General features: G+C 47.8%; 2 protein-coding genes across 2 annotated transcripts in view; one reads left to right on the top strand and one right to left on the bottom strand.

The window, feature by feature from the left end:
- Positions 1 to 1553: 1553 nt before the first annotated feature.
- LOC136579945 (olfactory receptor 5AP2-like) lies at positions 1554 to 2552 on the top strand. The gene has a single exon (XM_066580055.1). The coding sequence runs from the start codon at positions 1554 to 1556 to the stop codon at positions 2550 to 2552; it is 999 nt and encodes a 332-aa protein (XP_066436152.1).
- Positions 2553 to 2628: 76 nt separating this feature from the next.
- Positions 2629 to 16835, bottom strand: part of LOC136579946 (putative per-hexamer repeat protein 5) — a 29154-nt gene continuing 14947 nt past the window's right edge. The window contains exons 6-7 of the mRNA XM_066580056.1: positions 8848 to 9009; positions 2629 to 2844 (exon numbers count right to left, since the gene is read on the bottom strand). Of these exons, the coding sequence (XP_066436153.1) occupies positions 2629 to 2844; positions 8848 to 9009 (378 nt within the window). The remainder of the gene's footprint in view (positions 2845 to 8847; positions 9010 to 16835) is intronic.

A 16835-nucleotide genomic window follows, 5' to 3' on the forward strand; every position in this document is an offset into this window, starting at 1 on the left:
CTAGAAACGGGACCTGCTGCGTCTGAGGAGCAGGCCCACAGCCGAGGAGATAGCGGGGTAGATTGAGGCCTTGTCGCGGGGCTTTACCATCTCCCTCCCCTGGGGTAGCACGGGACCCGACCAAGTTACTGCTTGGCGGAGTTTCACAGGGAAAACCTAATCCGTGGTTTACCTTAAAGTCCTTTGTCACTCGTGACGCCACCTTTCCGTCCTATGTAGTAAATCCAGAAGTTGGCAAATAGTGTCAATCCAGAGTCCACACACAGGGATAACTTTCTGAGCAAAACCAGGAACAGTCGGTAGAGCTTGTTTACTTGAATAAAACTTACTATAACAGTCCATAAACGTTACAGAAGCCAGCAGGTCACCGGTGCAGATACAATAGTAGTGTGACAGGGAGGATTCACAGGATGGCATATGAGTCCACAGTCCCAGTTATCTGTGGGGTTCTGCTCCTGGCAACTCTCTCTACACTCTCTCCAGCTCGCTACCAGTCAACCCTCACGGATCCTCGTAGGAGAAGGCACAGTTTCTTCTACGCATTAAAAGGCTCTCTTTTCCCGACTGAAACTCTTCCAAGACTTAGAAGCAGACTGACTTCACTCTGAACTCTCTTTTACAAGAAGACCTTTGCTAACTAACGTTTGCATCCACCTTGCAAACACATATATCAAACATGATCACGTGACATGCAACAAGATACATTTTTCAGACATAACCCAGACCATTCAGTGCTGCAGAGGTGCAATACACATCAAATTTACACACATTGAAGACACTGACAACACAATGGCACAAGACAAATACATTCATACGTATGGAGTGGCCCCGTTAACTCTGGGCCACTACAGGACCTAATAGGTGAGTTAGATGGGAGACATGGAAGACTTTGTCAGGCTTCCAGCTGCCATGGGAATCCATTGCTACCTTGTGATCATATGGCAGGGTGTCAATGGATGACAGAACTCTCTCCTGTCATCTGCTTACATGTTGCAGTTGCTATTGATTGTAGCATGTAAGGGGTTAAACTGCCCAGAACTGAGGTTTCTCCCCTCTGGCGGTTAGAGCAGAAGCCGAGCTGTCAGGATTCACACAAGCCAACACCTTAAAAATATGTATGCGCAGGTGTAAAGCCCATTAGTGACTGCCGTAGAGAGGTGTATTGGTGGTCACTAATGGCTTAGACACCTCTGGTGGCAGTTTATTTCCCCTGAGAGCAAAGAGCATCAGACATGTTGAAATCCATAACACCCGGTCTTTCAATCCCTGGTTATCTACCATTGGAGGAAAGTCGGGATGTCCCCGTACATATTAGATGGTCGTCTAGTATCAATGAAAGCTGTGGGTTTGGTGAGCTCTCATCTATTGTATCTGTACCTTCACTCTTCAAGTTGGCTTTGACATTCTAAAACATGATAGAGATATCCAAATAAGCAGGGTTCTAGGTTCTCTACCTGGTAGGGATCATTGCCTCCATAGTAGGTACGTCACTACGGTAATACTAATTCTGAAGTGGTAATGTGCCCCCTAATAGTCCTCTTTGCCTCCTCAGCATGGTCCACATCTTACATGATAAGTCTATCAAATCACACAATCAGTCTCAGGTTACTGAATTCATCCTCCTTGGGATTGCCTATGTTTCCCATTGGAAATCACTCATATTTATAGTCTTTTTGGCCGTCTTCCTCATGACTGTGATTGGGAACAGCGTCATTATTTTGGTGGTCAGACTGAATATTTCTCTTCACACCCCCATGTATGTTTTCTTAACAAACCTTTCCTTTCTGGAGCTTTGCTATACATCTATTACAATACCCAACATCTTGTCTGGGATCATAAGCCAAAGTGGAGCCATCTCCTTCTCAGGTTGTATTGTCCAAGTCTATCTCTTTACATCGTGTGCCACTACTGAATGCATCCTGCTGGCCGCCATGGCTTGTGACCGCTATGTGGCCATCTGCCGGCCTCTGCGTTATACGGTCATAATTAATAGGATGGTGTGTGCATATCTTGTCATGTTTGCCTGGTTGAGTGGGGTTCTAAACTCAACCATCAATACCGTGGTCACCTCCAAACTTAATTTCTGTGGCTCGAATTCCATAGAGCGTCTCTATTGTGAAGTCCAGCCTCTGATACGTCTCTCCTGCTCCGACACCCACCTCAGCGACATACTTGCCACCGTTTCAGCAGCTGTGTTTGGAGTAAGCTGTCTCATCTTCATCCTTACGTCCTATCTCTTTATCCTAGTGGCCATTATGAAGATGCGAAGTAGAAGCAGCAGACACAAAACCTTCTCCACCTGCACCTCACACATCACGGTTGTCATCCTCTACTTCGGGGCGCTCATTTTCATGTACCTTCTACCTACTGATGGGTCTTCTGAGAAGATGGACTCCGCGGTTTCCATGATCTACTCTACGGTGACACCTCTGCTGAACCCCATCATTTATAGTCTGAGGAACCATCAGGTCCTCGGAGCCGTGAAGAACATGATGAGATTCCGTTGTTCACTAAAGTCCTCCCATACCTGTAGAGGTGGTCATACAGCCTGACCTTATAGGGCTTCGCATCGAGAATTTTCCTTACAACGGCCACAGGCACAAACTTTAATTCCAAGCTGTAAGTCACCTAGAATTTCTTTGGCCTCCACATTGGTGTTATCTTAGAATGTAACATGGAATCAGTTCTCATCTTCTGCTGCACCATCAGACACTTGGCCATCCTCGCTACAACCCGTTTTGCTGTTGTCTTTGTGACCAGGAGTGTACTGGAGGCCGAGAGCATCACCTTCAGCATGTGGACCTTCCTTTCTCTGGCTGACCTCCATACCTGCTTATCTCCACACTAAAGGAAAATATATTGTAGATGCTGAGGTTTTTGCTATATTGTTGTCTAGTTTTGGACTCTGTGCTGTATATTTGACCTAAAATGTTATAAGATCCTCTAAAGGCCATCAATGAACACAAAAGAACACTTTTAATGTCAAAGTAATATCAACCAATAAGGCCTGAGATGTTTTCATTTATGATCCAGAACATCTTAATGAAGGTAATTTCCCCCAAATATAAGATCCGAATTACCATAATGACCCTTTCATTGAAGCTCCCCGAACCTCAGGGTCATCACTGATGCATTTGTTTAGTGTGATTGCTTTTATTATCTGCTACATTTATGTATTCCGGCATGAGTAACAATGTAGCGAGAGGGAACTCGGACCTCGAGGAACACCAGAAATGGTACAATGAGCCTCAAGTACTTATGTGCAGGGGCGTAACTATACAGGGTGCAGGGGTTGCCCCCGGGCCCAGGAGCCTCAGGGGGCCCATAAGGCCTCTCTTCTCCATATAGGGAGCCCAGTCCTATGAATAAAGCATTATAGTTGGGGGCCCTGTTACAGGTTTGGCATTGGGGCCCAGAAGCGTCAAGTTACGCCTCTGTGCAGCATGGTTTAGTTATGGGTACGGGTACAGATACAGATAGAGGGGGGGCCCAGCTCACCTTTTGCATCAGGGCCCCTGAGCCTGTAGTTACGCCCCTGCTTATGTGAGTGCAAGAATTAAAGAGTTATAGTGAAAAGAAAAAATGCTGCTCCACGTCTGGTTTGGGATTGATTAACCCCTTAATGTTGTGGCCATCTTTTGGGGGATTTTTTGCTTTCCCCCTGACTTTTTCCTCCTCCCCACCAGCAGACATGTAGGAATGTGACTTCTGCGGGAAAAGTGAAACTCCGCATTTTATGAATATGATAATCAGCAAATAGAATTTCGGACATCTATGAATTTTAACCCCTTAATGCTATAGCCCTTTATTTTATTTTATAATTTTTGTTTTTTCCTCCCCCCACTTTTATTCATCCATCGACGCTGCTGTCGGAGGGCTTACTGTTGTTTTGCAGGCCGAGTTGTATTTTTCAATGGAACTATGTAATGTGCCATATAACCTCATTCTCTGGGTCGGTACGATCACTCCGATGCCAGGGGTTTATATTGTTTTTATTTCTACTACTTTTAAAAATATTTATACGTCTATTAGAGATGAGCGAACGTACTCGTATAAGCACTACTCGTCCGAGTAATGTGCCTTATCCGAGTACCGCTGTACTCGTCTTGAAAGATTCGGGGCGCTCCGCTGCTGACAGGTGAGTCGCAGCGGGGCAGAGCGGGCGGGAGAGAAGGAGAGAAAGATCTCCCCTCCGTTCCTCCCGGCTCTCCCCTGCAGCTCCCCGCTCCGCAGCGCGTCCCGAATCTTTCAAGACGAGTACAGCGGTACTCGGATAAGGCACATTACTCGGACGAGTAGTGCTTATACGAGTACGTTCGCTCATCTCTAACGTCTATCTATTTTTTCTGCTTTCTGACCCCCACAATGTTTTTGTTTTTCTGCTGATAGGGCTATGTGAGGGCTTGTTTTTTGCGGGATGACTTGTGGGTTCTGCTGGTACCATTTGGGGTACATATGACTTGTTTTCTTGCCAATTCTGGCATTGTGTATTTTTTTTCTGTCAACATTCCCCGTGTCGGATAAATGATACCTTATTTTGGTAGACCGCCCTCGGATGAATCGACCAGTTTCAGGTACAGATCATAGAAGAACAGTAAGGCCCTGAGAATCAGCTTGTAGCTCGGAGCCATTTATCATACGGCGTCTTACGTAGCGGAGAGGCCCTTCAGCCCCGTCAGGCACTGGAGCTCCGTTGTAACTGCTGTCTCTTCTATAGATGTGCCCTTTGTGGGGCTCCGTAGACTTCTATGGGTTTTCATTAATGACAATACAGCTCAGATGCTGTATGGCATCACAATACTGATGAGTTGGTAAGCCCTAAAGGCCTGGCAGAACCAAGCATTGCTATAGTACTGGCCCCTATGGGTCGGAGTAGGTCTCGGTTATAAGGTCAGATTAGTACAGTAGATGGATCTCCTTGATCCACCTGGGAATATGATGAACTTGTATCTTGCAGGTTCATCTCCTCTGTACACGTCCCTCTCAGCTTTAGATTTTGCTCCCAAAGAAATGAATGATAATCCGGATCTTCTACCCAACATCATGCTGGGGTTCCAGATCTTTGATTCAGCTTTGCTTCAATCAGTGTTCCAGTCTTCACCAAATACTGGGAAGCAAACTGCAAATTACAGCAGTGGACCCCCAGCCTATTGTGCCTGCAGTCATCGGGGACATGTCCAGCTCACCAGCAAGGCTGCCTGGAGGACGTGGACAGCCCGTCCTCCTGCAGTGGCCTGGGTGATAGTACATGCAAGATTCCCATTACTTTGAGTTGCTGCCCAAGACACTTGGGTGCGGGTCGTATTGGATGGTACAGGGCATATTCACTGGCATTGTATGTCCCAATAAGACGTGCCCTGAGGCGGTAGGGTAGAGTGAAGAGGGTCAGAAACGCTATCTTTTCTCCTTAGGGAGAGCAACTATACTATGAACTAAGTGAGGAGACGCAAATGGCCACGCACGCTCCTCTGGGTAATATGCAAATAAGGGAGATGGAATAAATCCTCCACAGTGCCACCTATTGAAAGGCAGCATTCCTTCAAGTCAAAGTCAGACTTTTTATACAAGCCTTGTTACAATTACCGGGAATTACAAGCAAAGCCAGACTCCAGGCACAGACAGCTGTTTTAGGGGTTTTGCCCTTCATCAGTGTACAGAAGGAGAATCCCATGTGTGCTGCGAGCCTTCGTATCAGACTTAGTACTAATACATAGATCCACTTGATGATGATGGAGCAGCCAACCTGCAACTAACCAGCAAATGAGGGATGTATTGCTATCAGCCTAAAACCTCTCCATTTTCCTCTTCCCGCCCTCGTCGGTCGCATGGCTCCTTACATACAACAGCTGGAATCCTCAGTTTAGCCGTTTCCAGACGCCAAACCTCCCCTGAGATTATAAATGTAAAACTTCAACCTCAAACTTCCCCAAAACTAACTTGTGTTCCTTCTTTCACTTTCCTATTTTCCTTTTAAAGAATTTTCTGACATTTTTTCAATAAAAAGAACTTAATTAACAACTAAATAACCTCCGCAATGTTTGATTTAAATATTAACTTCATTGTGAAATCGAGAATTAAATATCGTTATTTAGATTGCACAAACTAAGAAAGGGAGGTCATTAACCTGTTACGTGCCCCGTCGCTCTGGTTGCCCGAGTCTCCACTCACTTCTGGGTCGAGTGGTCACGTATCCATCTAAGCAAGTGGCTGATGTGGCCAATCACCGGTCTCAGCGGTACCTTGTGCTCCGTGATTGGCTGCAGCGGTCTTGCACTAAGACATGAATGTAGAGCAGTGGTAGAGCGGCGGGCATGCAACATGTGGCTACACCTTCTTTATTACAACCCCAATTCCAAAAAAGTTTTGTAAAATCAGTCAAAATGGCGTAACTCTGTACAAGCAGAAGTGCTCTAAAGCACCGTACACCATCTAATAAAAAGGTCGGCACAAAGAGCTGAACACAAAATATCACATTTTATTATTGCATATGAAAATATAAAAAGACAATTAAAAACACAGGAGGAGATGAAAACTGCAAGAGCAGAAGCAGGATGTGGCACTTCAGTTGGAATACATATGTTGCAGTGAGAGATAAGCAGCGTTCAAATAAAGGGAACATCACATAATTAAAGTGCATATCAGATGAAACACAAAAATCCTCATAAACTAGTCTTACCGCATGATACCACACTCGGTCACCTGCACCCCAGCGCACGTTTCGCAATATCATATACCCCCAGAGGAAGCCATCGCGAAACGTGCATTGGGGTGCAGGTGACAGAGTATAACAAGAGCTGTTAGAGAGGCCGAGTCTCTCAGAAGCAGAGATGGTCGGAGGTTCATCGAACTGTGAGAAGCTGCATCTATAAATCGTGGGACAATTTCAGAAAAAGGCTCCACGTAAAATTGCAAAGACTATGAATATCCACCATCTACAGTCCATAATACCATCTAGAGAGTCAGAGAATCTGGAGAAATTCATGTGCACAAGGGACAAGGCTGACTGTCAGTATGGGATGCTGGAGATCTACGGCCCTCAGGCGGCGCTGCATTATATACAGGCATGATTCTGTAATGCCAATCACTGCAGGACTCAGGAATACTCCAGAAATCACTGTCTGTGACACAGTTCACCGTGCAAACCACAAATACAAGTTACAGCTGTATCATGCAGAGAAGAAGCCGTATACCAACACAATCCACAAGCGCCGGCATCTTCTCTGGGCCAAAGCTCATTTACAATGGACTGAGGCAGAATGGGGAGCTGTTCTGTGGGCAGAGGAATCACAATGTGAAATTCTTCTTGGAACCCATGGGCTCAAGAGGAGAGAAACCATCCAGCTTGTTATCAGCGCACAGTCCTGCATCTCTGATGGTATGGGGTGCATTAGCGCCTATGGCATTGGCAGCTTACACATCCTGAAAGGCACTATCAGTGCTGACGGTAAATAGTGGTTGTAGAACATTTGCTTCATCCACACAAGCTTTCCTTCAGACCATGCATACTGCAGCAGAACAATGCTAAACCACATACTCCATCAATCCCAACAGCTTCACAAGAGAAGAGTCCGGGGTGACCCGGCTGCCTGCAGTCCAGACCTTCCACCATATACTACATCCATCACAACAGCATGGCTTCACAGGAGAAGAGTCTAGGGTGAACCGACCGCCTGCAGTCCAGACCTTCCACCATATACTCCATCCATCACAACGGCATGGCTTCACAGGAGAAGAGTCCGGGGTGAACCGGCCGCCTGCAGTTCAGACCTTCCACCATATACTACATCCATCACAACAGCATGGCTTCACAGGAGAAGAGTCCAGGGTGAACCGACCGCCTGCAGTCTAGACCTTCCACCATATACTACATCCATCACAACAGCTTCACAGGAGAAGATTCCGGGGTGAACCGACCACCTGCAGTCCTGACCTTCCACCATATACTACATCCATCACAACAGCTTCACAGGAGAAGAGTCCGGGGTGAACCGGCCACCTGCAGTCCGGACCTTCCATCATATACTACATCCATCACAACAGCATGGCTTCACAGGAGAAGAGTCCGGGGTGAACCGGCCACCTGCAGTCCAGACCTTCCATCATATACTACATCCATCACAACAGCATGGCTTCACAGGAGAAGAGTCCGGGGTGAACCGACCACCTGCAGTCCAGACCTTCCACCACATACTACATCTATCACGACAGCTTCACAGAAGAAGTGTCCGGGGTGAACCGGCCACCTGCAGTCCAGACCTTCTACAACATACTACATCCATCACAGCAGCTTCACAGGAGAAGAGTCCAGGGTAAACCGTCCGCCTGTAGTCCAGACCTTCCATCATATACTATATCCATCCCAACAGCATGGCTTCACAGGAGAAGAGTCCCGTTGAACTGGCCGCCCGCAGTCCACACCTTTCATCATATACTACATTCACCACAACAGCATGGCTTCACAGGAGAAGAGTCCGGAGTGAACCCACCGCCTGCAGTTCAGACCTTCCACCCTATACTACATCCATCACAACAGCTTCACAGGAGAAGAGTCCGGGGTGAACCGGTTGCCTGCAGTCCAGACCTTCCACCATATACTACATCCATCACAACAGCATGGCTTCACAGGAGAAGAGACCGGGGTGAACCGACCACCTGCAGTCCAGACCTTCCACCATATACTACATCTATCACAACAGCATGTCTTTAAAGGAGAAGAGACCGGGGTGAACCGACCACCTGCAGTCCAGACCTTCCACCATATACTACATCCATCACAACAGCATGGCTTTAAAGGAGAAGAGTCCAGGGTGAACCGGCCGCCAGTAGTCCAGACCTTCCTCCACTTACTACATCCATCACAGCAGCTTCACAGGAGAAGAGTCCAGGGTAAACCATCCACCTGTAGTCCAGACCATCCATCATATACTGCATCCCACACAACAGCATGGCTTCACAGGAGAAGAGTCCGGGGTGAACCGGCCGCCTGCAGTCCAGACCTTCCACCATAAACTACACGCATCACAACAGATTCACAGGAGAAGAGTCCAGGGTGAACCGACCGCCTGCAGTCTAGACCTTCCACCATATACTACATCCATCACAACAGCTTCAAAGGAGAAGAGTCCGGGGTGAACTGGCCACCTGCAGTCCGGACCTTCCATCATATACTACATCCATCACAACGGCATGGCTTCACAGGAGAAGAGTCCAGGGTGAACCGGCTGCCTGCAATCCAGACCTTCCACCATATACTACATCCATCACAACAGCTTCACAGGAGAAGAGTCCGGGGTGAACCGACCGCCTGCAGTCCAGACCATCCACCATAAACTACATCCATCACAACAGCATGGCTTCACAGGGGAAAATTCCGGGGTGAACCGGCCGCCTGCAGTCCGGACCTTCCACCATAAACTACATCCACCACAACAGCATGGCTTCACAGGTGAATAGTCCGGGGTGAACTGGCCGCCTGCAGTCCAGGCCTTCCACCATATACTACATCTATCACAACAGCTTCACAGAAGAAGAGTCCGAGGTGAACCGGCCGCCTGCAGTCCAGACCTTCCATCATATACTGCATCCATCACAACAGCTTCACAGGAGAAGAGTCCAGGGTGAATTGACCGCCTGCAGTCCAGACCTTCCACCACATACTACATCCATCACAACAGCTTCACAGGAGAAGAGTCCGGGGTGAACCGACGGCCTGCAGTCTGGACCTTCCACCACATACTGCATCCACCACAACAGCATAGCTTCACAGGAGAAGAGTCCGGGGTGAACCGACCACCTGCAGTCCAGACCTTCCACCATATACTACATCCATCACAACAGCATGGCTTCACAGGCGAAGTGTCCGGGGTGAACCGGCCACCTGCAGTCCAGACCTTCCACCATATACTACATCCATCACAACAGCTTCACAGAAGAAGAGTCCGGAGTGAACCGACCGCCTGCAGTCCAGACCTTCCACCATATACTACATCCATCAAAACAGCATAGCTTCACAGGAGAAGAGTCCGGGGTGAACCGGCTGCCTGCAGTCCAGACCTTCCACCATATACTACATCCATCACAACAGCATGGCTTCACAGGCGAAGTGTCCGGGGTGAACCGGCCACCTGCAGTCCAGACCTTCCACCATATACTACATCCATCACAACAGCTTCACAGAAGAAGAGTCCGGAGTGAACCGACCGCCTGCAGTCCAGACCTTCCACCATATACTACATCCATCAAAACAGCATAGCTTCACAGGAGAAGAGTCCGGGGTGAACCGGCTGCCTGTAGTCCAGACCTTCCACCACATACTACATCCATCACAATAGCTTCACCGTAGAAGAGTCCTTGGTGAATCGACCGCCTGCAGTCTGCACCTTCCACCATATACTACATCCATCACAACAGCATGGCTTCACAGGAGAAGAGTCTGTGGTGAACCGACCGTCTGCAGTCTGGACCTTCCACCCTATACTACATCCACGACAACAGCATGGCTTCACAGGAGAAGAGTCCAGTGTGAACTGGCTGCCTGCAGTCCAGACCTTCCACCATATACTACATCCATCACAGCAGCTTCACAGGAGAAGAGTCTGGGGTGAACCGACCGCCTGCAGTCCAGACCTTCCACCATATACTACATCCATCACAACGGCATCACAGAAGAAGAGTCCGGGATGAACCGGCCGCCCTTCAGTCAAGACCTTCCACCATATACTACATCAATCACAACAGCATTGCTTCACAGGAGAAGAGTCCGGGGTGAGCCAGCTGCCTGCAGTCCAGACCTTCCACCACATACTACATCCATCACAACAGCTTCACATAAGAAGAGTCCGGGGTAACTGGCCGCCTGCAGTCCAGACCTTCCACCATATACTACATCCATCACAACAGCATGGCTTCATAGGAGAAGAGTCTGGGATGAACCGTCCACCTGTAGGCCAGACCTTCCACCATATACTACATCCATCACAACAGCATTGCTTCACAGGAGAAGAGTCCGGGGTGAACCGACCGCCTGCAGTCCGGACCTTCCACCATATACTACATCCATCACAACAGCATGGCTTCACAGGAGAAGAGTCTGGGATGAACCGTCCACCTGTAGGCCAGACCTTCCACCATATACTACATCCATCACAACAGCATTGCTTCACAGGAGAAGAGTCCGGGGTGAACCGGCCGCCTGCAGTCCAGACCTTCCACCAAGAGGAAATATTTTGCGCATTATGGAATGAAGAATCGTCAGAGACGCTCGAGGACTGCGGTGCGGCTAGAATCCTCCATCAGACAAGAAGGGGACAACATTCCTCCCCCTAAACACCAGCAATTGTTCTCCTCTCTCCCCAGCAGAGCGGATGCTACACAACGGTAGACGCGGCTCCGACTGACTGTTGAGATGTGTTGCTGCCATCAATGTCTAACTGAGTTATGAATGAAGTGGAATAATGACCCCCAACCCCCCCGTCTGATATGTTCTTTGGCCTACTGGAATGCACTATGGTAAGAAGAGATCTACAGATAGTTACATTGGTGTTTTACTTACAGTCCGGAGGGATAACGTTGTGACGCAGGGATGTCCGCTCGGACTACTTCCGTCCCGTCTGACAGGTCAAGGAATGGTAGAAATACCCTAAATGGATAAAACGTTTTTTTTTATCAAATGATTTTATTTCAAGATGGTGAAGTTGATCTAATGGGTTTCCTCTGCAGGAGGCTCCACTCCATCCACACAGATCATTCAGCTGATACAGCTCCGTCTTCTTCTGCCTGTTTGTATTCTTGGCTTCGCACCACTTATTGTACGGGACACAAACACGGCAGGGGACGTGAAATGCAGTGTCCTCCATAAGAGCAGGAAGCGCTGCCAGCCGCTCCTCACGCCGATGTGCCATCAGCGCCAAGTGCCCTGCGGGGACAATCTGGGATGGGCACGCACAACGTCTGCAGTGCCAACTGTTTATTCTCGCGCTTCTCAGGTCGGAGTTTGGATGAAGTAAGAAATCTTACAAATGAAAATCTAAACTAAAAGCAGTAAATATAATCATCACTTTTATGGTATAATTGGTAAATCGGTCCTCGCAGAGCGGCTGATCACGTTATTGACGTCTGCAGCTTTATACTCCATCGCTGACTACTTCAGAAGTGTTTCTTGCCAGGTTGCCATGGATACGTCCAGTAGGTACTCCAGCTTGTTGAGTAGGACTGACCAGGGACCACGGTTTTTGTATTCAGCTCTCAGGACCGGACTTCTGACCAACAGCAGGGATGCAGACAGGAAGTACAGAGCAGAGACTTGTGGTGAATGTCATTGAAAGCTACACATTAGTAGGGATGTGGCAGCCATCTTGGAAAAGAGTGATGTGAGGAAACATCAAACATGGAGGACAGGGTAAGAAGGTAATGGTTGTGCGATTTATACCCGTAAGCAGCTGTGCATAAACATGGCACAAATACCTTCCATAGCTGGAATGTTTGAAAACCTCACAATCAGAAAACCCCGTGAGGGTCGGATCAGCGTGGTTTTTTGTGCGCTTATGTGCGCGTAAAAAGTGCGCTGTACGCATTAGCACAAAATGCGTGAATGGGCAAAGTTTCATATGTGCAGTGCATGAGACTTGGCCCGTTCTCTGGAGCAGCTGCTCCACGAAGGTCCTCTCACTGAACACCGCTGTCACAGTGTTCAGTGATGAGGGGACTCCACGTGGGGATGAAAGAATCCCCTGCCACAGGACTCACAGAGGACTGCGATGCTATCACATTACTTTCAATGTGGCCGACGCTGCTGCCGCAACATTGAAAGCAATGGGATGAAGGCAACCTCTGCAGGGATTTGGGGGGAAGGGCTTGAAATGTAAGCCCATCCCTGAAAATCAGCCCTAGCTGCTTGAAAAAATAAAAAAAAATGAATACATCAGCTTTCTGGCGCTGTCCAGCTCTGGCGCATCTTCTCCCTGAATCCCCTTCTGGCGCTGTCCAGCTCCGGCGCATCTTCTCCCTGACTCCCCTTCTGGCGCTGTCCAGCTCCGGCGCATCTTCTCCCTGACTCCCCTTCTGGTGCTGTCCAGCTCCGGCGCATCTTCTCCCTGAATCCCCTTCTGGCGCTGTCCAGCTCTGGCGCATCTTCTCCCTGACTCCCCTTCTGCGCTGTCCAGCTCCGGCGCATCTTCTCCCTGACTCCCCTGCACTGTTCGAAAGCAGTTTCTTCTGGTCAGGGATTTAAAAATCCCTTTCTGGCGCTGTCCAGCTCCGGCGCATCTTCTCCCTGACTCCCCTTCTGGCGCTGTCCAGCTCCGGCGCATCTTCTCCCTGACTCCCCTTCTGGCGCTGTCCAGCTCCGGCGCATCTTCTCCCTGACTCCCCTTCTGGCGCTGTCCAGCTCCAGCGCATCTTCTCCCTGACTCCCCTTCTGGCGCTGTCCAGCTCCGGCGCATCTTCTCCCTGACTCCCCTTCTAGCGCTGTCCAGCTCCGGCGCATCTTCTCCCTGAATCCCCTTTAAAAATCCCTGCCTCCTGAAAATGCTGCTGATTGGTTGAGTGCAGAGACTAACCACAGCTGTTTATTGAATGACAGCTGATTGGTCACAGCGATGTGACCAATCAGAGGCAGCCCTTTTAGGAGGCAGGGATTTTTAAATCCCGGCCAGAAGAAATGATTCAGAAGAGTGTCGGGGAGCCCCAACAGTTCTGCCAAGTGATCTATAATGTTTAGTTATTTTTTACCAGCGGCTAGAGCCTATTTTCAGGGAAGGGCTTACATTTCAAGCTCCCCCTCCCCCACCCCCCTCACCGAAAATTCCTGAGGGTTTTGCTTTCATGCCATTGCTTTCAACTGGGATAGCATCATTGTGACAGGGGATTGTTTCATCTCCGCTGCAGTCCCATCATCACTGAACACTGTGACAGTGCTGTCACAATGTTCAGGGATGAGGGGACTCCCCGCAGGGATTGACGGATCCCTCGCGGAGTTCCCTCATCCCCACAGGGACTAAAGGGTTAACAGTGGGACATTTAGAAGGTGTTTCTGGCCAGAAGCACCCTTAAAATGCCCTGCTGAGAGCAGCGGGGAGGCTATTCCTTGCGCAGGAGTTTTCATTAACTCCTGCTCCCATAGGACTCCGGAATACAGGCACCTAAGTCCTGGCTTTTTTAGCCTTGCGCTGTTTTGCGCTTCAAATTCCGCGCATATGAGCACTTCTATAGGAACCCATTGATACTTTTAGAAGTTTGCATTATGCGTGTGCTAAACACACCCTCGTCTGACCGAGCCCTGGACGTTTGACTGGACTCCACTGTTGTGCTCATTGAGGATTTCAGGAGAATAATAGAACATTCTGGAACAAATATAAATCATAAAAGTCAAAAACTAAGCAACAATATAGCAAAAATCTCAGCAGCTACAATGTGTCTTCCCTAAGTACTGGGATAAGAAAGAATGAAGGTCAACCAGACACCAAAGAAGGTCAGCATGCTGGCCGTAATGGATTTGGCCTCATGAAGCTTTCCAGAAAAGAAACAACAAGGCTTAATAAAGCCAAGAAGAACAAGCTGTTACGTCCGTGAAGGCTTATTTACCCGGCCTGTGCCAAACATTACCAACACGTCACACCCAGACGTGATGAAGTCCAGAACAGACCAGCACAAATGAAGAGCACAAAATGTCCATACTGGACCACTACAGGAACCGGATCACTACCCCTGAAAACGTGGGCATGGGGGACCCTGCTTAATAGCAGGGTGATTGTCCTGACAAGGACGGCCCCATGTCCAGTGCCAAGGGTCCAAAGCCTGTCCCTAAATGGAATATAGGAAAGGATGTGCATATAGCAGATGGTAAAGCTAACAGCATAAGGTACCGGACAGGGAAGAGACCGGCCACATCAAATAACCCAACCAATGCAGAATTCCACCTTCCACACCCAGGTGAATAAACAACCAGGTGAACAGGTTGAGAATGAAAACATCAGAAATCACCCATCTAATGGGGCAGGGACTACGGCGCCAGACATCACCCATTAACACTCAAGAAAGACATCCAGAACCCACTAATACTCTTATATTGCATCACCATCACTGCGTCCTCAGGAGAGAGTTCTATAGTCTCACTGCTCTTACAGTAAAGATCCCACTACTATGTTGTGTAGAAACTTTCTTACGTCTAGATGTAGAGAGCGCCCCCTTGTTACAGTTCTGGGTATAATAGATGATGGGAGAGCTATTTGTACTGACCCCTGATATATTATACATAGTTATTAGAGCACCCCCTTGTTACAGTCCTGGGTATAATAGATAATGGGAGAGATCTCTGTACTGACCCCTGATATATCTATACATAGTTATTAGAGCGCCCCCTTGTTACAGTCCTGGGTATAATAGATAATGGGAGAGATCTCTGTACTGATCCCTGATATATCTATACATAGTTATTAGAGCGCCCCTTTGTTACAGTCCTGCTTATAATAGATGATGGCAGAGATCTCTGTACTGACACCTTAAATATATTACACATAGTTATTAGAGCGCCCCCTTGTTACAGTCCTGGGTATAACAGATGATGAGAGAGATCTCTATACTGACCCCTGATATAGCATACATCATTATTAGAACACCTCCTTGTTACAGTCCTGGGTATAATAGATGATGGGAGAGATCTCTTTACTGACCCCTGATATATCTATACATAGTTATTAGAGCACCCTCTTGTTACAGTCCTGGGTATAATAGATGATGGGAGAGATCTCTGTACTGACCCCTGATATATTATACATAGTTATTAGAGCACCCCTTGTTACAGTCCTGGGTATAATAGATGATGGAAGAGATCTCTGTACTGACCCCTAATATATCTATACATAGTTATTAGAGCACCCCCTTGTTACAGTCCTGGGTATAATAGATGATGGAAGAGATCTCTGTACTGACCCTTGATATATCTATAAATAGTTATTAGAGCGCCCCCTTGTTACAGTCCTGGGTATAATATATGATGGGAGAGATCTCTGTACTGACCCCTGATATATCTATACATAGTTATTAGAGCGCCCCCTTGTTACAGTCCTGGGTATAACAGATGATGGGAGAGATCTCTATACTGACCCCTGATATAGCATACATCATTATTAGAACACCTCCTTGTTACAGTCCTGGGTATAATAGATGATGGGAGAGATCTCTGTACTGTTCCCTGATATATTATACATAGTTATTAGAGCGCCCCCTTGTTACAGTCCTGGGTATAATAGATGATGGGAGAGATCTCTGTACTGATCCCTGATATATCTATACATAGTTATTAGAGCGCCCCCTTTGTTACAATCCTGGGCATAATAGATGATGGGAGAGATCTGTGTACTCTCCTCTGATATATCTATACATAGTTATTAGAGCGCCCCCTTGTTACAGCCCTGGGTATAATAGATGATGGGAGAGATCTCTGTACTGACCCCTGATATAGTATACATAGTTATTATTGCCCCGTTGTTATAGTCCTGGGCATAATAGATGATGGGAGAGATCTCTGTACTGACCCCTGATATATCTATACATAGTTATTAGAGCGCCCCCTTGTTACAATGCTGGGTATAACTGATGATGGGAGAGATCTCTGTACTGATCCCTGATATATCTATACATAGTTATTAGAGCGCCTCCTTGTTACAGTCGCCTTATCGGTCAAACTTCTAGTATTAGTCCCCTTATTGGTCAGACTTCTAGTATTAGTTGCATTATTGGTCAGACTTCTAGCATCAGTCCCCTTAGTGGTCAGACTTCTAGCATCAGTCCCCTTAGTGGTCAGACTTCTAGCATCAGTCCCCTTAGTGGTCAGACTT

Source organism: Eleutherodactylus coqui, chromosome 10, assembly GCF_035609145.1.
Source record: "Eleutherodactylus coqui strain aEleCoq1 chromosome 10, aEleCoq1.hap1, whole genome shotgun sequence".
Taxonomy (NCBI): Eukaryota; Metazoa; Chordata; class Amphibia; order Anura; family Eleutherodactylidae; genus Eleutherodactylus; species Eleutherodactylus coqui.